The sequence below is a fragment of the Littorina saxatilis genome, linkage group LG17 (assembly GCF_037325665.1).
Source record: "Littorina saxatilis isolate snail1 linkage group LG17, US_GU_Lsax_2.0, whole genome shotgun sequence".
Classification (NCBI taxonomy): Eukaryota; Metazoa; Mollusca; class Gastropoda; order Littorinimorpha; family Littorinidae; genus Littorina; species Littorina saxatilis.
The window spans coordinates 17865272-17892007 of record NC_090261.1 but is presented as its reverse complement, the minus strand read 5'-3'; the positions used below and the strand labels follow the sequence as shown (position 1 = coordinate 17892007).

The window sequence follows — 26736 nt, the reverse complement described above, 5'->3', positions numbered from 1 at the left end:
TACTTTTTTAACGCAATCCGGAGAAGAATCTCATTTGGACTTAGCTATCTGTCATCCATCTTTGTTTCTTGATTTGAAATGGTCTGTCCATTCGGATCTGTGTGGAAGTGACCATTTTCCCTGTTTTGTCAGTTTTGAAGAGGATCAGGGCGAGGAAGCCCTTCCACACTGGAAATTTTCCAAAGCTAACTGGGATTTATTTCGTCTTTCCACTTCAGGACAAATAACCCCAGAAGTTCTAAATTCTGAAGACCCGGCTTTAACCTTTTCCACCCTTTTGATGCAATGCGCAAAAGACAGCATACCCAAATCTTCCTCTAAACCCAAAGGTCAAAAAACACCTTGGTTTAACGAAGAGTGCCAAGCTGTCAATCAGGAGCGTAAACGAGCTCAACGGCATATGTATCAATACCCTACGTCAGCCAATAAGATCGCTCACCAAAAACTTCGAGCTCAAAGCCGTTTTATTTACAAAAAGAGTAAGAAAGCCTCTTGGCGCAATTTCTGTTCTAAACTTAATTTCAATACTTCAAGCAAGAAGGTATGGCAGATTATCCGTAAGATTAAAGGTAAAAATCGTAAAGAGGTTGTCCAATGCCTCAAACAACATGGTCGAGTAATAACCAACAAGAAAAACGTGGCGAATATCTTGGCTTCAACAATAAATCAGAACTCTTCTTCGGAACATTATTCTGAAGAGTTTCAAAAAGTTAAAGATAAATCTGAAGCTACACCCGTTTCCTTTGATTCTGCCAATTTGGAAGATTACAATTCCCCTTTCTTGATGTACGAGTTTAAGGATGCCATTTTAAAATCCAATGACTCCGCTTCAGGGCCGGATGATATCCATTATCAACTTTTGGGTCATCTCCCTGAAAACGTCCTGACAGTTCTTTTAACTATTTTTAATCATATCTGGTCTACTGGAACTTTTCCTCCTGAAAGGCCATAATTATTCCCATTCCGAAGCCTGGAAAGGATCATTCGGATCCTAATAATTATCGGCCAATAGCCTTAACCAGCTGTCTTTGCAAAACGATGGAGAGACTGGTGCATGAGAGGTTGCTGTGGCACTTGGAAAGGATCAACGCTTTGGACATAGTCCAATGCGGTTTCCGAAAACATAAAAGTACAACTGATCATTTGATTCGTTTTGAATCATTTGTTCGTAACGCTCTGTTAAGCGGAGAGCACGTTGTGTCCGTCTTGTTCGATTTGGAAAAGGCGTATGACACAACATGGAAGCATGGTATTTTATCAGATCTTAAAACCTTAGGGTTTGATGGGAATCTTCCCATTTTTATTTCAAATTTTCTTACCGAAAGGGAGTTTAAACTCCGAGTAGGTTCTACTTTCTCCGATTCTTTTGAACAGGAGATGGGAGTTCCTCAAGGGAGTATTTTATCACCGTTACTTTTTAACATTAAAATCAATAACATCGTTAAACACGTCCAGTCTGGCATCGACAAATCTCTTTTTGTTGATGACTTTCAAATTTCTGCCAAGGGAAGAACACAAGCTGGGGTTGAACGGCAGGTTCAGCTGTGTATTTCCAACATTCAAAAATTGGTTCAAGAGAACGGGTTCAAGTTTTCCCTGGCTAAAACAGAATGTATTCATTTCCACAGGAAAAAACATCAAGTTCTTCAGCCTTCTCTTTTTTATAAACAACCATAAGATTAAAGTTTCTAAACAAGTCAAATTTCTTGGCCTGATTTTTGACATCAACCTTTCTTTTTTACCCCACATCAAATATTTAAGAACCAGATGTCAAAAGGGTCTCAACGTTCTCAAAGTTATAAGTCACATGGATTGGGGGGCTGACAGAGCAACATTGTTACGTCTGACGGGGGTGGAGGATCTCTTGTCCGTCCACAGCTGGACTACGGTTGTATTGTTTATGGTTCTGCAAAGAGAAATGTCCTCAAGGCCTTAGATCCCATCCACCATCAGGGTCTGAGAGTTTGTTTGGGTGCTTTTCGCACAACACCAGTGGATAGTTTGTATGCCGAGTCGCGAGAACCTCCTCTGGAGATCTGCAGACTTCGGCTTTCCAAGAACTATTACCTTAAGCTAAAGGCAAATCCCGAAAACCCTGCTCATGAATGTGTTATTAATCCTATTCTGAAGGACACATTTTTAGCCAAACCTACTGAAATACCAACTTTCGGCATACGTATGCTTTCTGAATGTGAAAGGGCCGTTATAGATATTGATTCTGTATGTGACGATCCTTTGACAACAAACACTCCACCCTGGCAGTTAGAAAACCCAACCGTCAATTTTTCCCTAACTTCTTTCAAGAAGAATGAAACCTCGGACTCTGTCTTTAGACAGCTGTTTCTTGAGCAGTGCTCAAAGTACACAGAGTATGAATTTATTTTTACTGACGGCTCTCTCAAAGACGATTCAGCTGCTGCAGCAGCAGTTTCTAACAAGAAATTACATCAACCACTTCAACTCCGGCTCCCTAATGGTTCGTCGGTGTATTCGGCGGAACTTAGGGCCATCATCTTGGCATTAAATTTAATTTATCAATCCAGACATCAGTCTTTTTTGATTGTATCTGATTCGCTTTCAGCTCTTGAAGCGATATCCACCAGAAAGTTTACTCATCCTTTTTTAGTCGACATTCACGACCTTCACACTAAACTTATTTCTGAAGGCAAGATTATCAATTTTATGTGGGCGCCCAGTCATATGGGCATATACGGCAACGAGGTTGCTGACAAGGCAGCAAAGGATGCTCTAGATTTGGCGGTTCCTCGTCTCCCTGAGCAGTCTGTTCCTTTTACTGACTTACGTTGGAAGACCCTTTGTTACAGCTTAAAACTCTGGCAAGACCGTTGGTCTACCTGCACGGAAAACAAATTGTATAAAACTCTTCCTGACCTGTTAAAGCCACTTCCTTTAGTGGCTTCAAATAGAAAAGAAGAAAGTGTTTTGGCCAGGTTACATACTGGTCACACTTATCTAACTCATGTTCATCTGCTTAAAAGAGAAGAGGCACCATGGTGCCACGCCTGTGATACCGGTTTTACTGTGAGTCATTTTATCACCGAGTGTGCTGATCTGTATGATCAACGAGAAAAGTATTTTGGCATCTCGAGCTTGAAAAGTATTTTTACAGAGGTCAGCTCTACAGCTCTTTTTGGGTTTTTAAAGGAGTCTGGTCTTTATTTTAAGATTTGAATTTAAAAAAAAATAATTTATTTAACATATAGGGTTTTGCTTTGACTTTTTTGTTGCCTTCGGGTGACGTTACGGATTTTATGTATTAGAATTGTTTTAATCTAAAAAAGTGTAATGATTAACTTGTGGGGTCCTGATTTGGCCTATTATGGTCCGCTGGACCCAAAAAGCAACAGCTAACATAACATAACCCCACACCAGCCTGCAAAAGTATAAACATAAAGGGTGACACAAATGAAACAAATGCAGCCCACAAAAATGCTTAATACTTCTTGATCTGTTGACTTTTTTTAGTTTTTTTACATTTAGTCAAGTTTTGACTAAATGTTTTAACATAGAGGGGGAATCGAGACGAGGGTCGTGGTGTATGTGTGTGTGTGTGTGTGTGTGTGTGTGTGTGTGTGTGTGTGTGTGTGTGTCTGAGAAATGCCAGGAGCAGAACTCTGACCTGTTCTCAACCTATGTCGACCTGACCAAGGCCTTCGACACCGTCAGCAGAGAGGGTCTGTGGAATATCATGGCCAAGTACGGATGCCCAAGGAAATTCATCGCCTTGGTACAGCAGTTCCACGAGGGCATGCAGGCCAGAGTCCAAGACAGCGGAGAGACGTCTGACCCGTTTCCAGTCACAAATGGGGTCAAACAAGGCTGTGTCCTGGCGCCGACACTGTTCAGCCTCATGTTTTCGGCCATGCTGACAGACGCCTTCCGAGACGGAGATATCGGGATCGCCCTGAGGTACCGCACAGATGGTAAACTGTTCAACCTCCGGAGGCTCCAACCAAAAACCAAGGTCACGAAGGATATCATTAGAGACTTCCTGTTTGCTGATGACTGTGCCCTCAACGCTGTCTCAGAAGCTGATATGCAATGCAGCGTTGACATGTTCTCCAGCGCTTGCTCAAACTTTGGTCTGACGATCAGCACTAAGAAGACTGAAGTCCTCCATCAGCCAGCGCCTGGAAAACCTTATGTCGAGCCTGACATCACAGTCAATGGCCAGAGACTCAACACGGTGAACCGCTTCACCTACCTGGGCAGCACACTGTCGCAAAATGTCACCATCGACGACGAAGTGAACGTCAGAATAGCGAGAGCCAGCTCCACTTTTGGCAGACTGTACCCAAATGTCTGGAACAGAAGAGGCATCACCACCCAGACCAAGCTGAAAGTGTACAGGGCAGTGGTGCTCCCAACGCTGCTCTACGCTTGCGAGACATGGACAGTGTACCAACGACATGCCAGGAAACTGAATCATTTCCACACAACAAGTCTCAGAAAGATCCTGGGCATAAAGTGGCAGGACAAAGTCCCAGATACAGAAGTGCTAGCCAGAGCAGATCTCCCCAGCATCACTACCATCCTGATGCAGTCCCAGCTTCGCTGGGCTGGGCACGTAGCCCGTATGCCATACGAAAGACTGCCCAAAAGACTGTTCTATGGCGAGCTGCAACAGGGCCAGCGGTCCCACGGAGGACAGAAGAAACGCTTCAAAGACACTCTCAAAGCCTCACTGAAAGCGTTTTCCATCAACCCTGACACGTGGGAGAAATCTGCACTGGATCGTGCCACCTGGCGCTCCTCCATCCACAAAGGCGCCAAGATGTGCGAGGCCAGCAGAACCACCGCCGCTGAATTGATGAGACAGACCCGAAAAGCCCGTGCCATCAACCCTCCTGGAGACGTCCCACTCGTCCCTTGTCCCTTTTGTGTCCGAACCTTCCGTGCCAGGATCGGCCTTGTCAGCCATCTACGCACACACAGAAATAGCCAGCCCCAGCAACCCCCGGATGACTAGAGTGGTCCTCGTCGAATCGACGGACGAACAACACAGTGTGTGTGTGTGTGTGTGTGTGTGTGTCTGTCTGTCTGTGCATGTGTGTGTGTAGAGCGATTCAGACCAAACTACTGGACCGATCTTTATGACATTTTACATGAGAGTTCCTGGGAATGATATCCCCGGACGTTTTTTTCTTTTTTTCGATAAATACCTTTGATGACGTCATATCCGGCTTTTTGTAAAAGTTGAGGCGGCACTGTCACACCCTCATTTTTCAATCAAATTGATTGAAATTTTGGCCAAGCAATCTTCGACGAAGGCCGGACTTCGGTATTGCATTTCAGATTGGTGGCTTAAAAATTAATTAAATTACATATCTTACCCAACTCACATATAGCAATTAACCCTAGTTCAGTGCTGGTTACGCTGTACGCGTCCCCTTGGTAACCAAGGGAGACCACTCTAAAAAAGAGAGTGCCCTATCCCATAATGCCAGACTAACCACCAGTCTGACTTCCGTATGCGCGCGCATACACCGCCATCTTATCATTCCAAAACTCAGCGTCAGACTGGCTGGTCGCATTTACGTACGCTCTGGCTGTTGTTCAGCCGATGTTGCTTGGTCTGTGGGACTGGGTTTCTTCTCCTTGGTATTCTTTCGTCGTCTTACCTTGCTACTGTATTGAGGTGAGATCGTTCTTTGTTTCGTACTTGTCGTAAAGGCGTTGTTGGCCATTTTTGACTTGTGAAATTTTCCGAAAATTTTTTTTGACAAAGTCTTACTTGCTATGGCTGATAACGTTAAGAAGAGGCAGAGTTCTAAGCAGGTGGCTGCTGAGTCCTCCCCTCTGAAAAAGACGCCTAGAAAATCTAAACAAACCGTGTTAGAACCTGACTCAGGCAAATGTATTGATGTTTTGCTGGACATGCCTTCTGCCGCCATTTTGCCGGCGGCCATTTTGCCGGCGAAGCCTTTGGATAAGGTCGCTCATGTTGTTAAGCCGGCTAAAGCGGTTTCTGCTCCTGCTGTTTCTGGTCTGGCGGCCGCGGGTGTGGCTTCTCTTTTGCTTGCACTTAGTTCACAGGTATCTTCACTGGCGGAAGAAATTTCGTCTACGCGAGCTGAACTCCGTGCACTCCCTCCCGGGGTGACAGGACCGTCATCTTTGGCCAAGATTGTGGCGGGCCCTTCCGCTACGGTGACTAGAGCGGATGTTCACGCTGTTCAGGATGGGGATGAGATTATCCCACTTTCGTTGGGTGTTCCGTCTCCTGGTGGTTTGCTGTCACAAGGTATGTCTGCTACACGAGTACCCGGGTTCTCCGGGGAAAGTGTAGCGCGTCTACAGTCAAAAGTAGCCACGGGCATCGCGCTCACGGGTGAAAGTTCTGATACCCCGTCTGGCCATCGCCGCTAAGCGGCCGGTCAGGGGGGGGTAGGGACACTGTAGAGCGTACGGAAGGTCGATGCTTTCTGCCGTGTCGTTGGACATTGGTCAGTCTGTGCGGCTTCCGCTTCCGCCCTGGGGGCAGGAAGAAGACAGTAAAGATGGCTCTCTGTTTGACTATGGCAGTCAAGCAGGGGGTCAACTTCCGGATTGCGCTGAGGTGCATGAAGGCTGTCTGGACGATGGTGCTTCCGCTTTGGCGGATGGCGTCGGGTTCCGGTTGCCGTCTAAGTTCAAGTGCAGTGGTGCTTGCAACTGAAACGGCATCAATCCACGGCCGGTTCCGCTTCCGCTTTTGCGGCTGTGGCTTCTGCCGTTAACACTGTGGTGTTTGGTAGTCGGCTCTCGTCAGCCTTCGGCTTTCGGTTCCGTTACTGCGGTTCCTCTGCTGTTACACAGGCTGCGTTCACTTCCTCTTCCAGTCTTTCAGCTGGGATGAGGCAAGTGGATGGAGAATCCGTTCACGAAGTTCCAGCTTCAGGGGTTTTTCCCAGCCTTTCCCTCTTCTTGGCATGTGTTGCCCTGTCGGGATTGGTTGCCGGTTCTCATCCTTTCGAAGTTCGTTGGGATACTACTGAACGGGATGATGAGGGTATAGAAGATGAAGCTTCGGTGGCAGAGGGTGTTACCTCTTTTTGCCTTCCGGCTAAGCTGCCGTCTTTTTGGCTCTGGCAGCGGGGGTTGCTACACGCTACTTTCCCGAAAGGGTTAGCTATAGCATCGTCATATGCCTTTTCTTCTCCATCTTTTTTGGCGTGTTTGCTCCTCCTCAGGAACAATCTGCGTACTCTAACGATGTTTTGGCCCCACCTCTGCCTTTGCTGGCATCTTTTGGGGAGGCTCTGATTGCCGCGGTTTGCGTCTTCTTTAGCTGATTTGAGCCTTCGAAGGGAAGTCTTTGAACGTCTAGTTCTTAGGTCCTTCATCGGCGGCGGGTGGAATTGCGGAAGGTTTCTCATACGAGTCGCCTTCCTCGCTTCTTCCTTCGGAGCAGCTCTTGGCTGAGCACCTGTTGCGGTGTGGCTTTAGCTTGCGTCACCCGCTCAAGTAGCGCATCACTCGCTGGGCGTGATTCGTAGGCTCGGTTAGCGCCAAGCCTAAGAACTTAAGGTTTTCCTTTGTTCTGCCTACGGAACTACCCCCGGCTATCCTGGGGTTGACGGGCGTCCTTTTTGGGATGTTTATAGCAAGGGGAAACTGTCTGTTTGTAAGAACAATTTTCCCCTGGCTGTAGAAGATTGTGGCCGCACTTCTTTCGATTATCGTCTTTGAACAAGACTTCGATTCGTTCTTTCCCTTGTGCGGTTACGTACTCACGGGATTCCTTTGTGGTCTGTCGGGACACATTTATAAAGGATTTAGCTTTGCTGTTCGCCTGGGAGAAGGCCTCGGCCGACAGTATAATTCTGTTGGGAGTCTTTAATCTCTCCCTTGCTCGAGGGTTCTCTTTCGTTTCCTCTTCTTTGCAAGTGGACTCTTCCCTATCAAAGGGAAGCTCACAGCAAAGAAAAGCCCTCGGTCTGTCTTATCAAGGAAAAGCGCTAAGCTGGCTGTTCTCAGCTTCGGCTGTTAGCTTCTTCCCGGCTTGTCGCGTTGCCAAATACCCACCATTTTATCCCCTCGGGGCTTCTTAGCGGTCGGGTTCAGTGGGCAAACAATAGCACGTTTTCATTCATACTATTGACAGTTATGTCAACTGGAGTCTGAGTGCTTGGATTCACCCTTCTTTCTGCCTTCGTGTTTTACCACAGCGGCCGGAGGGGGATTAGGACTACCACTTTATTGAGGTCCTTCCTTGGGTCTTTTACGAAGATCGTGCTGATGTTTACTTCCACCTTTGGAGACACAAAATAGATTGGAAGTGGCTACATTTTGTTTCGTTTCTAAGCAATCAAACAAAGAGCTGGTTCATGTTAGTGTCTTTTCTCTACTGGTTCACAGACATAACCAATCATTGGATTCTCACACCATTGCTCATGCAAGGTGTTCCCTTTGGTTCTCTCTCCACCAGCGAAGCAGTTCTTCTGTCTCTTGTGGAATTCTTTCCCCTTGTCAGGGGAGAACATGTGTTGTTTCAGTCAGACAACACCACAGTGGCCTTGTTTCTCAATAAGCAAGGGGGGGCATCTCGCTCCTTATCGTGGCCACATCGAGCATGCGAGATTTTGTTGTGGTGTTACCACCACGAGTTCTTATTAGCAGTGAAGTACCTTCCTGAGAGGCTCTATGACTTGGCAGACTCTCTAAGTCAGTCGGCCGAGTAGGTCCACACGGATTGGACTCTATCTCTCTATGCGCTTCTACTCCTTCTGGTGGTTTTGGAGAAGCCGCTGATAGAAGTTTTTTGCCTCTCGGTACTATCACCTTCTGCTAAATGTTCGTCTCCCCGTTCCCGGATAATACTCTCGATTTTACTGTGAGCGGCCTGTGGGTCGCACACTATGGGCCCATTCTCCTTGGTTGCCAGCCCTTAAGGCCTTTAGGGCTGGCAAGAGGGCGCCGTTGTTTACACTTGAGCCACACGGGTGTCTACTGTTCGGGAGTCATGGAGACGCTCAGGGGCTTCTGCCTCAACTCCGGATTTGGTCTAGAGATCCCATAGGGGTCAGCGTCTTAGTTTTCATATCACATTGACTGGCTTGGAACAAAGGACGTAATATTAACGGAAAGAACTCCACTTCTCTCCGTTCATTGCAGGTGGCGAACCTCCTATTTTGGCTTTCCGAATTTTCTCCCATGTCTCTGTTTTGAGACGTTACGCGATATCAGTTGCACTGAACCGGCTAGGTCGGAAATTTTTTTCTCGTGGGCTCTTTGTAGCCAGCGTGACTAGGGGAGCCTCCCTTTTGGTTGGCCGAAAGCAGATCTCCAGTCCCGACTCGGGATTGGCTCCTAGTTTTGGAGCTTTTGAGATCGGATTGTTTAATCCCTGGCAAAATTAGCCTTACTAATCTAAACACGGGAAGCGGTCATACTTACTCTGGTAGCTTCTGAGAGAAGTGGGAGTAAGTTCGTTTTTCTATCTGGTTTTGCTATAGACATTTCTTTGGAGAAAGACTGATCTATAGTGCTTAGGTTTTATTCGAATTTCGGACAAATAATCAGAAACCTGAGGAACCAGCTCTGATAATACAATTCAATCCTCTTTGCTTTATTTCGGCTCTGCTAGAGCCCTATTAGCCTTTTGAACATTTCAAGTTGAATATTTTTCTAACTCGCTCTGATTCGTTTAGATCATCAGAACAAGGGTTTTTGTTTATTTCCATCAACTCTCGTGGAGGCATTGACTTAGTGAAGTCAGCCTTAGCTAGATGGTCTGCCACGTTGATTAGGCATGCCTACAGTGGTGGCAAGAAAAGGGGGGGGGGGCAATCAGTCCTCCTTCTTCAGGCAGCACGGACTCAAGAAGTCAGAGTGTGGGCCTCTTCTTTACCTGTTCTCAAGTCTGAGAGACTTACATAAGTCATTAATGCAGCTCATTGAACGTGCGAGAACGTAGTCATGAGTTTCTAACTGCGGGATATTTTAGGTACCCGCTATTATAGTACACGTCTACTAGACATCAGGAAATGCCTTTTAAGATGTTTACCTACGGGACGTATCTGGTGCCCGGCAGTTCAGATCTTTCGGTCTGCCAGCCATTGTAGCTGCAGGCTAGATACTTGCAAGATGTTAGCTTGGTTCAGGAGGCCAGAATCTTTTATGATATCACTTAACACAGCAAGGTGTAAGGATATTGTGAAATTAATTTGAACCAAGAGATTCTCCAGGTTGATCAGACAGGTGTTTACCTGCTGATAAACACAGTCTGGGGATGTTAGGGCAGTTTTGCCTCTCTCTGTAGCTGAGACGTATGAGGCAAGGGCATGGGCCTCCTCTTTGACAGTCCTCCTGTCGGGTCCTTTAGGCTGAAGACTGGAGTAGGCTTACTGGCGGTCTGAGGTGGTTTTTTAGAAACTTCTTCCTCAGAGGTGTCTTGAGACAGGACGGCAGTTCCGCGCTATCTGTTATGGTAGCCGCGGGACAGGTCCTAATATCATAATTCCACTAGATTCCCACTCTGCTTTGCCCTCTTTGGTGGCTGCAGGGCAGTTTCTTGTGGATTGATCTGGCGAGTACCCTCCTCCTATGATAGCAATCTGCTATATGTGAGTTGGGTAAGATATGTAATTTAATCAAAAATTTTAGTAATAAATTTTCATTTGATTAATATATACTGTTCAAAAAAAGAAACGCATAGCTTGTAATATTTGGTTAATTTAGTTATATGGCTACAAGGATATCCACCAAACTGCAGAAAATGTTTATCTGGTCGTCGACCTTTCGTCCATTGCCACAAGTGAGCTCTGCACGTGACGCATGCGTTATCAGTGGCTACAATGTCAAAATTGCTCATTTGGCATGACCACTCGTCATGCTTCAGTGTAATCTCGTGAAACTCGGGGAATATTGAGCTCTCACCATGTCTTCCAAAACCCATAAAAGCGGATTGTTCGCCACAAAGAAATCAGACGACAATTCAGCGACGAAAGATGGCCCGATTGAGCAGAGAAGACCGCCAAATTGCTTTGGGTCGTTTACAAGCAGGCCAAAGTCAAAGTGCAATCGCCAGGCATTTCCACGTGTCCCAGAGCACCATCAGTAGACTGTGGGTCAGGTTTCAAGCCACTGGCTCCGTTGCTGACTTGCCACGAGCGGGAAGACCAAGGGCGACAACTGCTGCTCACGACCGCTTCATACGGCTCCGCCACCTCCGGAATCGTTTCCTGTCGGCCTCATCTTCTGTCCAGGCTCTCCCCGGGCCACACCGATTATCGGACCAGACCGTGCGGAACCGCCTGCATGAAGCTGGTTTGAGAGCTCGCAGACCTCACAGAGGAGCTGTCCTCACCCGCCGCCATCGCCAGAACCGAGTGCAGTGGGGCAACCAGCACCTTCGCTGGACCGTCCGGAATCACTGGAGACACGTGTGGTTCAGCGACGAGTCCTACTTCCTGCTCCGATGGTCGGAGGAGGGTCTACCGGAGAGTAAACGAACGTTACGCGCCCAACTGTGTGGATGAGGCACCCGTTCTTGGTGGTGGAGGCGTCATGGTGTGGGGGGCGATCAATACCGCTGGAAGGAGCACCCTGGTGCACGTCCAAGGGCGCATAACTGCCCAGCGATACGTGGAGGAAATTCTGCGCCCACACGCCCTTCCTCTTCTGGCTGACCAGGATGCCATATTCCAGCAGGACAACGCTCGCCCGCACACAGCATGACTCACCACCCAGTTCCTCACCGACCACCATGTCCAGGTGCTTCCCTGGCCATCCATGTCGCCAGACATGAACCCGATAGAACACCTCTGGGATGAATTGGACAGACGTGTGCGCAGGCGAGAAGAAGCGCCAGCAAATCACCGCGATCTATTGCAGGCACTTCAGGAGGAGTGGGACACCATCCCACAGCAAGATATCCGGCATCTGATCCAGTCCATGCCCAGAAGGTGCCGGGCAGTTGTTGCTGCTCAAGGCAGTCACACCCCCTACTGACTTGACAGCCTCGGCACCCAGTCGTATTGATTGACTGATTGATTTGAAGATGCAAATGAACTGTGTGTGCATTCAACTGTGTCCATACCAAATTTCAAACAAATAATCTAAATATTGGATTTTCTGTTAATTTTTTCGAAAAATAAAACAAATTTGGCAAGTAGCAACTATGCGTTTCTTTTTTTGAACAGTATACTTACCCAACTCACATCGTTTATTCCCTCCCGCCTCCCCGCTGTGGGGGTATGGGGTCTAAAAAAGAAGTGAGTTGGGCTTCGTTTTGGAATGATAAGATGGCGGTGTATGCGCGCGCATACGGAAGTCAAACTGGTGGTTAGTCTGGCATTACGGGATAGGGCACTCTCTTTTTTAGAGTGGTCTCCCTTGGTTACCAAGGGGACGCGTACAGCGTAACCAGCACTGAACTAGGGTTAATTGCTATATGTGAGTTGGGTAAGTATATTAATCAAATGAAAATTTATTACTAAAATTTTTGATTAATGACTTTGGTCATTAAAAATCTGAAAATTGTAAAAAAAAAAAAAATTTTTATAAAACGATCCAAATTTACGTTCATCTTATTCTTCATCATTTTCTGATTCCAAAAACATATAAATATGTTATATTTGGATTAAAAACAAGCTCTGAAAATTAAAAATATAAAAATTATGATCAAAATTAAATTTTCGAAATCAATTTAAAAACACTTTCATCTTATTCCTTGTCGGTTCCTGATTCCAAAAAAATATAGATATGATATGTTTGGATTAAAAACACGCTCAGAAAGTTAAAACGAAGAGAGGTACAGAAAAGCGTGCTATCCTTCTCAGCGCAACTACTACCCCGCTCTTCTTGTCAATTTCACTGCCTTTGCCACGAGCGGTGGACTGACGATGCTACGAGTATACGGTCTTGCTGAAAAATTGCATTGCGTTCAGTTTCATTCTGTGAGTTCGACAGCTTGACTAAATGTTGTATTTTCGCCTTACGCGACTTGTTTTCTGTGACCTAGTTAGTTATTATTTGGTGATTATTAACTATATCTTATGCATGACAAAGGTCAACACAGTGGCGATTTCACAGGTCAAATGGAGGGGTAATTTGGAACACTTTTGAGTTTTGATCTAGCTGTAATCTTTTTTTAGCACATTTTCAACACAAAAAAGGATTAAAACATTACGTCTCCAATGAGTTAACAAGATCGTAAGATTTTGTTTATCTTGTCCGAGTGGATTTTGTGTATACAAGTGTTATCTGATAGTTACCTTATTGCTTCATGTGTCATTAACGGTGTCACTGGTTGTCTGAGGGATGCATTGACTAAGATCTCATATGCTAGATGTCGAAAAACTACTCAAATTACCTGCCCTTGAAAGGGTGGTAACCAAGCTAAAAAAAGAGACGCCATAGGAAATTAAGTAGCGGGGAAGGATGGGAGGGTATAAACTATGAGAATTGGGTAAGTATATTAATCAAATGAAAATTTATTATTGAAATGTTCGTTTAAATTACATAGTTTATACTCTCTAAAACTAACAATCTTAAATTCTTTAATGCTTAAATCGGGTTAATTAGTGTACAGCTCCATATAAAACCTCAAACGGTTGAGTCTATCCCCGAATTCGGATTCTTTTTGGAAAGAGCCCAAAAGACAGACCATTTCACCTACAACATTGCAACTTTTGGTATTGGTCATACCTAAGCTGAAATTAATGTACAGCAAATATAAAGTGCGAAATGCCGTTAACGGTCTTGCAGGCAACTCAGCTAGCTATCCTGCCTATGCAACTGACTCACCAAGTCTCGCACACAGATAAACAAATGAGGGAGGGGGCACCAACCTGTGTCGTCTTCAACCAATAAACACACACACACACACACACACACGCCCGCGCGCACTAAAGATGAATATTGCATATGCATAATGCAGAAGAAGGCAACTTAATCTGATTATCGCATCCAACGCTACAAATTACCTTGTTCATATTCTGTTCTGCACTGTGGGCTGGTGTATGTCTTTAATTTTCCCATTGTACGTAGAAAAGCTTGCGTAAAGAAAACACACCTGCAAGATAACAAAATCAGATAGCACGAGGAAATTATACAGCTCGCAGAACACAAGAACACATAGACTTTGTTTTATGCTAATCTGTTTGAAAATTCACATACGATTACGACTGTATGCCCTGGCATTTGTTATATTTCTGAGACCAGAGAAAGGGAAAAATATACTGTAATAGCTCAGAAACTATTCAGTGTGCTGTTGGTTTCCTGCATTTGAATAATGCAAACCCACGTAGGCACAGTCCTCCCCATGTAAACGATTGTGCTCACTCTGACCTGGAAAAGCTGTTACGTAAAATAAGATCGTCTCTGCCCTTTGACACATACAACAACAAAAACAGCCGGACTGCTTTGCATGCACAACAATTTTTTTTATTTTTTATTTAATTAAGAAACAAATTTAAGATAATTTTATTCCAGCTGAACAGAACTGCTTTCAAAATAAGGACTGAGCCTCTAAAGGTATGTTACTCCTCATATTACAGACACCACATGTTTGTCTAGGTATATATGGGTAAAATAAGACCATCTTTAACATGGGCACATACTTCTGACTTATTTCAGTGAAGAGTGGAGGATGTGTGATTCATTACCTAACAGACACTGGTGTTAACATGTGAAATTCATTAAGCCAAAGACTCCCACTATGCACAGAACACTACCAGGCTATCATACTTTTGGTATGCGTTCCAGTAGAAGGTTACCCTCATTTTGTTTAGTTAGAGAGATCTATGATACCTCAGACATTTTGGTTCAAACGTCATGGAATGTATCTTTAAGCTCTTATAAGGAAAGTTTGTCTTGTCACAAACCAAAAGCACATTCCTACCTCCCAATGTAAGACTTTCTTTAATCTGAGTATCTTCCATTAGTACGGCAATTAAACAAGAAAAGTCACACTCTGCATAGCGACACAACTCGATGCAAGTCACACATTGCATAATAACTCTCTGCAATTTAACCTCACAATCTGTATGGAGATAAATACCCTGACTTTTAGTGTTAAAATTTTGTTTGCATGAAAAAAACACCTGTACCGTAAACTACCTTGTATTCGCCAATCCCCCGTATGTACTAATTTTGCTCAAAAGTAGGGGGCTCGTGAGAAATCGTGGTATTTGATCACTGGTTATGAGAATGATAGTAGGATTTGTTTCTGTGCAAAACATGTCTATACCCTCATGTTTCTCACTCTGTGACACACTCGTTCGTGTGTGTGCAAGTGCTTCGCCCGAATGGAACATGGAAACCTAAACAAAGCAATTCCTGTGTGTCATAGTTTTAGAACAAATGCTCATATCGCAAAAGAAAATTATGACTGAAGATCTGCTTCGCATATCTAGCGTTACGAGCAGCAGCACTTGTGTCGGGACAAAAGTCATAAACTTGCACAATGAAACATAATAACTGCATTCAGTTCCGTTTTCCTGATCAAAGAGGGGGGAGGGGGGAAATGTATGTGTCAAACACAGCAACGTTTTATAAAAAATAAAAACCCACACAGGTCAGTTTACTTGATCTCTTTAAATCCCCCAAGGTCGACCTCGTAAACCTTCGATGAGTCTCTCAAATATTTGTCCACTTTTGACATGCTATCCAAAGACTGCAGTGGCAAATGTATGAACTCAGCGGTATGTCTGCATTGCAGCCTCTTGTCATTATTCACTCGGCCAATATCTCTGTATTTTGTGAAGAGGATTAAAAACAAAAAGGAAGCTGTGGGGTGTTTTTTTACACCTTTGGATGTGGGGGTGGGTGATTACAAGGTACTATACCCTATATACTCTATACTGAATTTGTTGACCCAAAGTAGGGGGTGGGCGTTTGCTCGATACTGGGCGTTTACAAGGAAGTTGACTGTAATTGTATATTTGAATTCAGCAGTTTGTTCAGCTATATGTGTTTAAAAGGTTACCTTCATCATTTTGACATTCTCGTACTCAAATCACATCTCAGACAATGTTGTAGACTCCATTGATAGACGATGTGGTGCATGGGAGAACTGCAATCTGAGGAAAAGATTAAGAAAGAATACACAGAGGAAGAATAGTCACAACAACATTAGCAGCACCAACAGTCTATATGATTTTACTCAAAGATCATTTAATCATAAAATAAAGATCAGTGTCATGTCAGTGATCTAATGAGTTTGGGGAGATGGGAAGGGTGGGGGCTGTAGAAGGGTAGTTCGGGAACTGGGGGAAGTACGGGTGGGGATAACTGGCTTTGTACACAGTTTGAAACTAATCAGCATGGTCATCTATAGATGTTGTGACTGGTGCAATATTTAACGAATATAAAAAGACGACTCTGAAATGTATCATGTGAACCAACTTCTCAATAAACCAAATGAAGACCAGTTTAAAAAGTTACCTGTTTCATTCTGGAATGCTTTTGGTCCCATCACATCTCTGATGTACACTCCATTGACGTACTGTAGTAATAAAAAAAAAATTAAAAACTGTTTAAGGAGAAAAAACATTATGCAGGAAGGAGGAACAGTAAGAACAACAGAATCAGCAGCAACATTCACTAATCTTACTCCACATAACACTGAATCTCAGTGAAGAGTTAGTGATCCAAATATGTTAATTAAACAGAGAGACACAGAGAGATTGAGAAGGAGACAACAGCTATGTGCATGTGCGTGTGTGTGTGTGTGTGTGTCTGTGCGTGTGTGTGTGTGTGTGTGTGTGTGTGTGAGGGGAAATGCAGTCATTGAAAACTAAACACTTTCTACTCTTCAATATCAACAGTCATAGGCATAAGATTAAGAGCCACTGGGAAAGTTGGACATGAACCTGTATATGTTGCAGGTGAGGAGGGGGGAGGGGGGCTGGAGGGTCTTCGTTGTTTGTAGATTATAAGCACACATTCCTGTTGTGCAGAGTGTAACACTGTAATGTATAAGCAGAAATGACTGTGGAATAACTTTCTTCTGTTATATCAGTATGATTATTTGCAAAGTTACCCGGATCATTGTGGCATCCTCTTGATCCTATCACGTCTGAGACTTTAGTAGACGTCACGTGTCTGAAGAGGGAAGGGATGGGGGAAGGGGTGGGGGGTGGGCATAGAGAGTGTCGGTGTAATATGAAGGAGGGAGAGGAGCTAGAACCATTGGTAAATAAAACTCTTATAATATCAACAGTTCTGAAACTATTTGAGCACGAGTTCCCCATTACCACACAAAGGTGCAGATAGCAACAGATGTTGCACCGAGAGTGGGGGAGGGGGCTTTTAGAGGGTTGGTTGTTGGACTGTAGTATCTGAATAGCAGTGCTATGGGGTGAGGGTGGTGCTGGGGCGGAGTATGTATCGTATGTAATTGGATATTAATAAGCATGATCACTCAGACTAGAGCTAAAAATGGTGTTAATCTTCACAGACATTACATAGACGGGCGCTGTGGCGGGGTGGTAAGACGTCAGCCTCTTAATCAGAAGGTTGAGGGTTCGAATCCCGGCCGTGGCCGCCTGGTGGGTTAAGTGTGGAGATTTTTCCGATCTCCCAGGTCAACTTATGTGCAGACCTGCTAGTGGCTTATCCCCCTTCGTGTGTACACGCAAGCACAAGACCAAGTGTGCACGGAAAAGATCCTGTAATCCATGTCAGAGTTCGGTGGGTTATAGAAACACGAAAATACCCAGCATGCTTCCTCCGAAAGCGGCGTATGGCTGCCTTAATGGCGGGGTAAAAACGGTCATTCACGTAAAATTCCACTTGTGGAAAAACACAAGTGTACGTGGGAGTTTCAGCCCACGAACGCAGAAGAAGAAGAAGAAGACAGACATTACATAATATGAATTCACAAGCATGTACCTTTTGTTTTCCCCTTGAGTTTGGTAGAAGGCAATATTGATTGTCGAACACAAGTTGCATTGATCACTGCGTCACCCTGCGGTCAATCTCATCTGATCTGCAGATTGCAACAGCACAAACCCAAACAATGTTATGATCGTAAAAAGCCTGCATAGCCAATGAATCTAAGAACACAAACACTCGATGGATCTAATTAGAGAGTGTGCAAACGAGTCATTTTACGTTGGAAATTCAATGACAATCTGTCAGTCAATGAAGCAGATAGATCTGTCCCTGCGATTGTTTTTGCAAGCAGATAAATGTTAGAACTTCACTTATCCCGTTATCATTCAACAAATTGATATCTTGCATGATGAATTTTGTGCCGAGGAGCTGAACAAACAATCAAAATCAAGCAAGTGGTACATTCAGAAGACAAACTTCAGTCGCAAAAAACAAACTGACGAGAAAGAACCTAGCTTAATTACTGCTGTATTGATTTTGGCCAAACCAATGCATTTGCATACCGAAGTCATTCCTCCTTTGATTCCAATCATTGTACATGATCTTAATGCAAAAACATATACGAAAACGAGCTGATCGAAATGAGTAACATTGCACCTGCATTGACTATACTGCGAAAGCGAAGGTCGTCTGCGACTGGAGATTTCGAAGTTGAACAGCAGCGTTTCTTCACACTCAGCTGTTGGCTTCCTTGGAAAAGTGAAAAGCGTGACTTGAAATCTAACGGAAACCACATTCTATCTTTCCGTTTTGGCATTCTGTGTAAAATCCCTGAAAAAGTTCTTTCGAAAAAGGAGGCCGTCATTATTTGGTCCCCCCGCGGGTTAGGGGGAAGAATTTACCCGATGCTCCCCAGCATGTCGTAAGAGGCGACTAACGGATTCTGTTTCTCCTTTTACCCTTGTTAAGTGTTTCTTGTATAGAATATAGTCAATTTTTGTAAAGATTTTAGTCAAGCAGTATGTAAGAAATGTTAAGTCCTTTGTACTGGAAACTTGCATTCTCCCAGTAAGGTAATATATTGTACTACGTTGCAAGCCCCTGGAGCAAATTTTTGATTACAGTAGTACTCCCCCTTAACGACCCCCCGGTTTACGACCACCCCCTTTTTACGACTGATTTTTCTACCACGGATGCGTTCTACTATATAATGAACCCCCAGTGAACGACTCACCCCAAAACGCGACTTACGACTGAGCTTTTGGGGATGAATTAAGACTTTCGCGCATTTTCAGTCGAGCAGACGAAAACACAACATGGCGGCTCTCGTGCAAGTACCGTGAGAAAGAAAAAAAAACGAAATCTCGCACGCGCGAGATCCTAATACATCCGGTTTTCCTCTGTACGCTATCTTGTCACGACGACTTGTTGACAAACGAAGATTCGCGAAAGAAAGAGAAAAGCGCCGACTCTTGAGTAGAGAGCTAATAAAGTAATCGTTAATCGAGCGAAATGGCAATCCGCGGCGACTTCCTTAGGAGTCGGGAAGACGCAAGCAAATCCTGTGTATCGTCAATGATAAGGACTCAGTGTTATCGAGATGGCGAGAAGGACAGTGAAGCGAAAGTACGCAAAGAGAGGTGCCTGTGCTAAAACCTCAACGATCGTGTATGGGACAAGTTTAGCGATGCAAGGCGAAGAAACATTCATGTGAGCGGAAAGATAATTCGGGAGAAAAGTCGTTATGCTTTCTATCGAGTTAGGACATTCGGATTTTACTGGTTGCGCCACAATGTCAAATGTGCTTCACTCAGCGGGGAGCGAGCATTACGCCATGAGTAAATTTTCTTTGAAATTTGAGTTAAAGTTGTTCTGCTGTAATGTGTTTGGGTGTGTGTGTGTGTGTGTGTGTTGATATGACAGTAAACTGCAACTGTGTGTTTGTGTGTAAACATGACAGTACATAACAGTACGTACACTGCAACCAAATTCATGACCGCCCGGGCCAAAAACTCAAACCCCCATTTTAAGACCCCCCCTTTTTACGACCTAATTTTCAAGGTTTTTCCAAAGTCGTAAATAGGGGGTTCTACTGTAGTGCTTTTGTGAACAAGAAACCATTGACAAGTGGCTCTATCACATCTCCCCCTTTCCCCGTCGCGATATACCCTTCGTGGTTGAAAACGACGTTAAACACCAAATAAAGAAAGAAAGAAAGTCATTATTTGGGATGCCACCTAGTGTCACACTACTATTTCCGGAGAAAGTGATGAGTGCGCTGATTGACTGCTCCGCTACACCGGAGCCAAAAAATAGAAACGTGTCCTATTCCTGCTCTACACCACTTTCTCCACTCCTTCACCGGACGTAGCGTCATCTCTCCGCCTCTGCTCCCCTTGCTCCGCTTGCTCCACCCTTGCTCCATACTGGTCATCTGAGTGAAATGTTGCATGAAGATGATCAGCATTCAGAAGGTTTTGTTGATAATGACTTGTTTGACTCTGATGAGGTTGGTACTCTAATAGGTGAGCGGGCCTCACAGGATAATAATACTAATAACCTTGGTTTTAAATTGATTGATTTTTGTAAAATGACTGGCCTAGTTATTGCTAATGGTAGAGTTGGCGATGATACAGGGGTTGGTAAATGCACATGTAAGGATAAGAGCGTTGTTGATTATTGCATCCTGTCAAAAGATTTGTTCTCGAAAGTTAATTATTTTTCTGTGTTGGAATTTTGTGAAATGTATTCTGATGTACACTGTCCTGTTGTTTTGCATTTATTAAAACATAATGAAGTACACGCTAATGATTGCCTAGCAGAAGTTGTGAAAAAAAACAAAAATGAAGATTTGCTGTCTAAAGGTAGAGAAAAGGATAACAAGTACACAAAACCAAAATGGGACAATAACAATGGGACCAAGTTAGCTTTTGTAGTTAATCTGGATGAGGATGATATTTATACTGTTGAAACTAAATTACAAAATATGCTAGCTACAAGTGAGAGTACGACAACAGATGACGTTGATAGTGTTACTAATAAGATTTGTGATATTTTAAATTGTTCTGCTGAGAAAATCGGTGTAATTAAAAAACAAAAATTTATGAAAAAGCCACGTTCAAAGAAATTTAAACTACAACAACCATGGTTTAGTGCAATTTGCAAAGAGAAAAGAAAAATATTTTTACATGCGAAAAACAAAGCAAGACGGTTTAAAAATGTGTTCAATGAAGATGAAAAAAAGAGTGCTTTTAAAGAATACAAAAAGACAATAAAAAAGGAATGCAAGTCGTATCATAATGAGTTCGTTAAAACTTTGAGAAAGTTAAGAAGTTCTGACCCAAAAGCATACTGGAATCTTCTAAATAAAAATAAAAAGAATAATTCCAAAACTAACTATCCAACTTGTTCTGAGTTTTTCGAACATTTCACTAAACTACAAGAGTGTGATGAAAATGAAATGGATGATAGTAATGAACATTTAAATGAAGCAAGTAATGAATTTCTTAATGCGCCTTTTACAAAGGAGGAAGTTATCAAATGTATAGACAAGCTAAAAAAACAATAAGGCATGCGGTCAGGATAAAATAATTAATGAGTATTTAAAAGCGTCACATGATCGAATGATTGATATTTATGTATTGTTGTTTAATGTTGTTTTGCAGTCAGGAAAGGTTCCAACACAATGGGCCGTAGGTGAAATTATTCCATTGTACAAAAATAAAGGCTCTCAAGCTGACCCCACAAATTATAGAGGAATTACTATACTCAGCTGCTTCGGAAAACTTTTCAGTGCAATTTTAAATGATAGGTTATCAAACTTTTTGGAGAGTAATAACAAATTAGGTCAAGAACAAACAGGTTTCCGCACAGGTTTTTCAACACTAGACCATGTTTTTACCTTGCATTGTATATTACATTTTTTTCTCAACAAAAAGAAGCGACTGTTTTGTGCATTTGTAGACTATGAAAAAGCGTTTGATAAAGTTCGCCGTGCATTTTTATGGGAGAAATTAGTTAGTTCTGATGTTAATGGGAAGTTTTTAAAAACTGTAAGAAATTTGTATGAAAATGCCAAGTCTTGTGTTAAAGTTAATAGTGAGTGTTCTGGATATTTTCCCAGTTTGTGTGGAGTTAGACAAGGGGAAAACTTGTCACCGTTGTTTTTTGCTCTATTTTTAAATGATCTAAAGCCTTTTCTGTTGGAAAACAGTAATGGTTTACAATCTATGTCAAGAGAGGCTATTGTGGCTGGAATGGATGATACGAATGTAAATGCTTTGTTTCAAATGTTTTTATTACTGTATGCGGATGATACTGTGATCTGCTCAGAGTCTGAAAAAAACCTGCAAGAATGTTTAAACAAAATGCACGAATACTGTTTAAAATGGCGTCTAAATATTAATGTAAACAAAACGAAAGTTATAGTTTTTTCCAGAGGTAAAATTAGAAATAAACCACTGTTTACGTACAATGGCAATTTAATCGAAGTAGTGTTTGATGTAATGTACTTGGGCCTTAAGATTAATTATAATAATACATTTTCAGTCGCACAGAAGAATCTATATGATCGTGCCTCAAGGGCAATGTATGTTCTTTTGCGCACATGTAGACAATTGTCACTACCTGTGGACATACAAGTTGACCTGTTCGATAAAATGATTACTCCAATTTTATTGTATGGATGTGAAGTATGGGGTTTTGGTTCCTGTGAACTTGCTACTAAACTTCAATTGTGTTTTTATAAAATTGTTTTCAAACTAAAAAAATCAACTCCAAATGCTATGATATTTGGTGAACTTGGAAGATATCCACTAGATGTTAATATGAAATGTAGAATGCTTTGCTATTGGTATAAACTGATTAGTCCTATTCATAAAAATAAATTTTCAAGTATTGTGTATTGCTTTACTTATAAATTGTATATCAACAAAATGATTGAATCCAAGTACTTATGTTTCATTGAAAAAACCTTAAATGAAATTGGTCTCTCTGGCCTTTGGACTTCTCAAGAAAATATTCAATACTCAAGCACATGGTTTAAAAAGAAAGTAAAAAGAAGCTTATATGACCAGTATATCCATAAATGGTTTACAGAAATTGGAACAAAAAATATGTTTTGGAATTATCGAATGTTCAAAGATATTTTTGCATGTGAAGACTACGTCACAACCCTGCCATATCAGCAATGTGTTTCAATGATGAAGTTTAGAACATTAAACAACAATTTGCCTGTACAGAAAGAACGTTATCTTAACATCCCGAGGTCAGAAAGAACTTGCACCAAATGTGTATCGCATGACATAGGTGATGAATTCCATTATTTATTTGTCTGTGATTTTTTCAAAGAAGAAAGAGCTGAGTTGTTACCACCTTACTATTGGAAAAAACCTAATGCACTTAAATTTAAAAAGTTGTTTGCTACTAAGAAAAAGAAATTGCTAAAGAATATTTTGGACTTTACTAATAGAATTTGTAACAGTTTTTCATAATTTTTTATTTTTTTTATTTTTTATTTTTTTTTTATTTTTTTTTTATTTTTTATTTATTTATTATATTAGCATATATCATGATTGTATTGATTGTATTTATTGTTCAAAATGCCCCCATGGGTTATGGACTAATAAACTTGAACTTGAACTTGAACTTGCTCCACCTGTGTGTGAGCCCCCCTTTAGGTGGTCGTTATAGATAGGCTAGACTATACTTCTATACAAGTTCAATTCTCAAGGGAAATGTTCAGTTGTACAGCATAAAAAAAGATGTTTTACTGGGTTGAAACATTGATACATTGACTGAAATTGACACTTGCTCAATACAGCTAACCTGAGACAAACCAGACAGCTGTGTGATGACAAGCCTTTTTTCTCACCCAGAACTGCCGTTCAGAGGACAGCATCACTGTTTGCACCTGCTTCTCCATCGAGTGTGCGAGCTTCAATGGCAACCGTCCAATCCGGTACTGTCTGGCGTGCCATGAGCAACGTCACAGTCAGCTGGAATTTCAGCAGCATGTCTACCACATGAGCATCCCTGACATTTGGAGCTGTGTGCCGGAGGTGATGAGATATCTAATGGACGCCATTGTCAGGTAATGTTTGCTTTTGCTCTCCCTTCCAATCTCTCCAAGTCTACACCGGAATCTTGATCAATATTCAACTGTATAACTGAGTGATCAGCACGTTTATGGAGAAGAGGAACATGGTAAAAGTTAGCATTAAATTACATATTCTTACTCAACTCACATATATAGCAATAACTTCGTTTGGTTGCTAAGACATTGAAGCACTCTTACATGGTAACATGGGGAGATAACTCTAAAACAAAAACCATATAAGGCATGGTCCGTGGTGGTTATCTCCCCTACCGGTGCCCTGCGCATGCGCAGGATGTATACCGGTGATACTCATTCCTTTTTCTTCAACGCACGGAGCAAGACGTGCTGTAGTACTCTGGCTTTGATCTAAAGCTGTTGGTCTTCACGGCGGTGACTGACCATCGAATCTTGGTAACGCTGTTGTTGTTTCATCTCTACTTCAAGTATTGGGTGAGAGCTTTCATTTTTATTACCGAGACGCGTTTGATTTAACTTTTGGAGCGTGTTGCAACTTGTGTTTTGGTTCAGTTTTGTCATACAAAATGGCGGACAAACCTTAACTCTTAAGATAAGGAGAGAGAGAAAACTCGGAGTTCGACCAGTCAGGCTTGCTCTCCCAGTTCTCAGTCAGGCAATGCGACCAAATCTAAAGTTAAGGTGGCTACTTCCACTGCGTCTCGTACTCAGAAAATTTTCACTGAGCGATAACGTTTCTGTTTACGTTTTCAACCCCGCGAATGATGAATTGTGTTCGGTTTCGATTGACAAACCTACCTCGTCTGTTGCGGCTTCTTCCAGAAAGTTTAAGCGCCTAGCGCTGTTTTAGCTTTGACTAAAGCCGATTTGCTGGCGATCTTATCGTCTTTTAAGACAGAGGTGCATGTTTTGATCTCGTCGGAAAGGGCAAATAGCCTCGCGTACTGCTCTGCCTCTTCCTTCGGGTGTTGTAAATGTTCATTCGCTTGCGCGGGTTCGCTCTGAACCGACTGCGACGGTCACGTCCGCTGGCGTGGTCGCAGATCCAACGACGGTGTTGGATATGTCGGACTCATCTTTCGACAAGTTTTTGTCTGAGTCTAGGACATCAGCACCTTCGGGTGTTCTTGGCGAAGTACGCAAACCTTTGACGTCGGTTTCCGTTTCGGCGGAATTGCACACCGGCAGTAAGGGTTTTTTCCACAAACCAACCTGGCTCCATTGCGGCCCCGGGCGTGGGATGTGAAGGGCATGTGTCTGCTGGTTCCGCTCCCCCCGTTTCGGTCGGGGCGGCTTCCGGTAGACAGGTTACAGGATCTTCCGGTTCCAATTTATTGGGGCTGGTCGATGCTCATGCTATACAGTCCTCTGCTGGTTCCGCTCCCCCCGTTTCGGTCGGGGCGGCTTCCGGTGGTAGGAGGGGTTTGCCTTCTGCTGGTAGCACTTCGCTGTCGGCAGGAGGCATTCATCAGCCTGTGGCTTCCGGTTCCGCTTTTGCGGCTTCCGCTGGCGTTTCTCTCCGTTCATTGCAGGTGGCGATCCACCTATTCTGGCTTTCTGAATTTTTCCCCACGTCTCTGTTTTAAGACGTTACGCGATATCAGTTGCACTGAAACAGCTAGGTCGCAAAATTTTTTCACTTGGGCTCTTTATAGCCATCGTGACTAAGGGAGCCTCCCTTTGGTTGGCTGAAAACAAATCTCCAGTCCCGACTTGGGATTTGCTCCTAGTTTTGGAGCTTATGAGATCGGATTGTTTAATCCTTGACAAAATTAGCCTTACTAATCTAAACACGAGAAGCGGTCATACTTACTCTAGTAGCTTCTGAGAGAAGTGGGAGTAGGTGCATTTTCTATCTGGTTTTGCTATAGACATCTCTTTGGAGAAAGACTGATCTATAGCGCTTAGGTTTAATTCAAATTTCTGGCAAATAATCAGAAACCTGAGGAACCAGCTCCGCTAATACAATTCAATCCACTTGCAATATTTTGGCTCTGTTAGAGCCATATTAGCCTATTGAACATTTCGAGTTTTAAATATATTTCTAACTCGCACTGATCCGTTTAGATCATCAGAACAAAGGCTTTTGTTTATTTCCATCAACTCTTGTAGAGGCAATGACTTAGTGAAGTCAACCTTAGCTAGATGGTCTGCCACATTGATTAGGCATACCTACAGTGGTGGCAAGAAAAGGGGGGGGGGCAGTCAGTCCTCCCTCTTCAGGCAGCACAGACTCAAGAAGGCAGAGTGTGGGCCTCTTCTTTACCTGTTCTCAAGTCTGAGAGACTTACATAAGTCATAAATGCAGCTCATTGAACGTGCAAGAACGTAGTCATGAGTTTCTATCTGCAGGATATTTTAAGTACCCGCTATTATAGTACACATCTACTAGACATCAGAAGATGCCTTTTAATATGTTTACCTACGGGTCGTATCTGGTGCCCGGCAGTTCAGTACTTTCGGTCTGCCAGCTATTGTAGCTGCAGGCCAGATACTTACAAGATGTTAACTGTGAGTAAATTTACCCACCACCTAGATTAGCAATCTGCTATATATGTGAGTTGAGTAAGAATATGTAATTTAATATAAAATTTCAAAAATAAATTTTGATTTAATTAATATACTTACCAACTCACATATCGAATTCCCGCCCAACCTGCCCCGCAAATTGTATGAAGGGGTATATGTTTCAGAACGGAATGAGTATCACCGGTATACATCCTGCGCATGCGCAGGGCACCGGTAGGGGAGATAACCACCACGGACCATGCCTTATATGGCATATGGTTTATGTTTTAGAGTTATCTCCCCATGTTACCATGTAAGAGTATGTCTTAGCAACCAAACGAAGTTATTGCTATATATGTGAGTTGGTAAGT

At 43.1% G+C, this 26736-nt stretch overlaps 1 protein-coding gene and 1 long non-coding RNA gene across 4 annotated transcripts in view; one reads left to right on the top strand and one right to left on the bottom strand.

Annotated features, from left to right (window-relative positions):
* The window catches only part of LOC138952778 (protein unc-79 homolog), a 294903-nt gene that overhangs the window by 83451 nt on the left and 184716 nt on the right, over positions 1–26736 (top strand). For all 3 annotated transcript variants that reach the window (XM_070324505.1, XM_070324504.1, XM_070324503.1), the window contains exon 10: positions 23661–23875. In XM_070324505.1, coding sequence (XP_070180606.1) covers positions 23661–23875 — 215 coding nt within the window. The remainder of the gene's footprint in view (positions 1–23660; positions 23876–26736) is intronic.
* On the bottom strand, positions 15890–18651 carry LOC138952805 (uncharacterized). The gene is made up of 3 exons (XR_011451426.1): positions 17842–18651; positions 16393–16453; positions 15890–16028 (listed from the first exon to the last, which is right to left on the bottom strand). It is a non-coding gene; the product is annotated as an uncharacterized lncRNA (long non-coding RNA).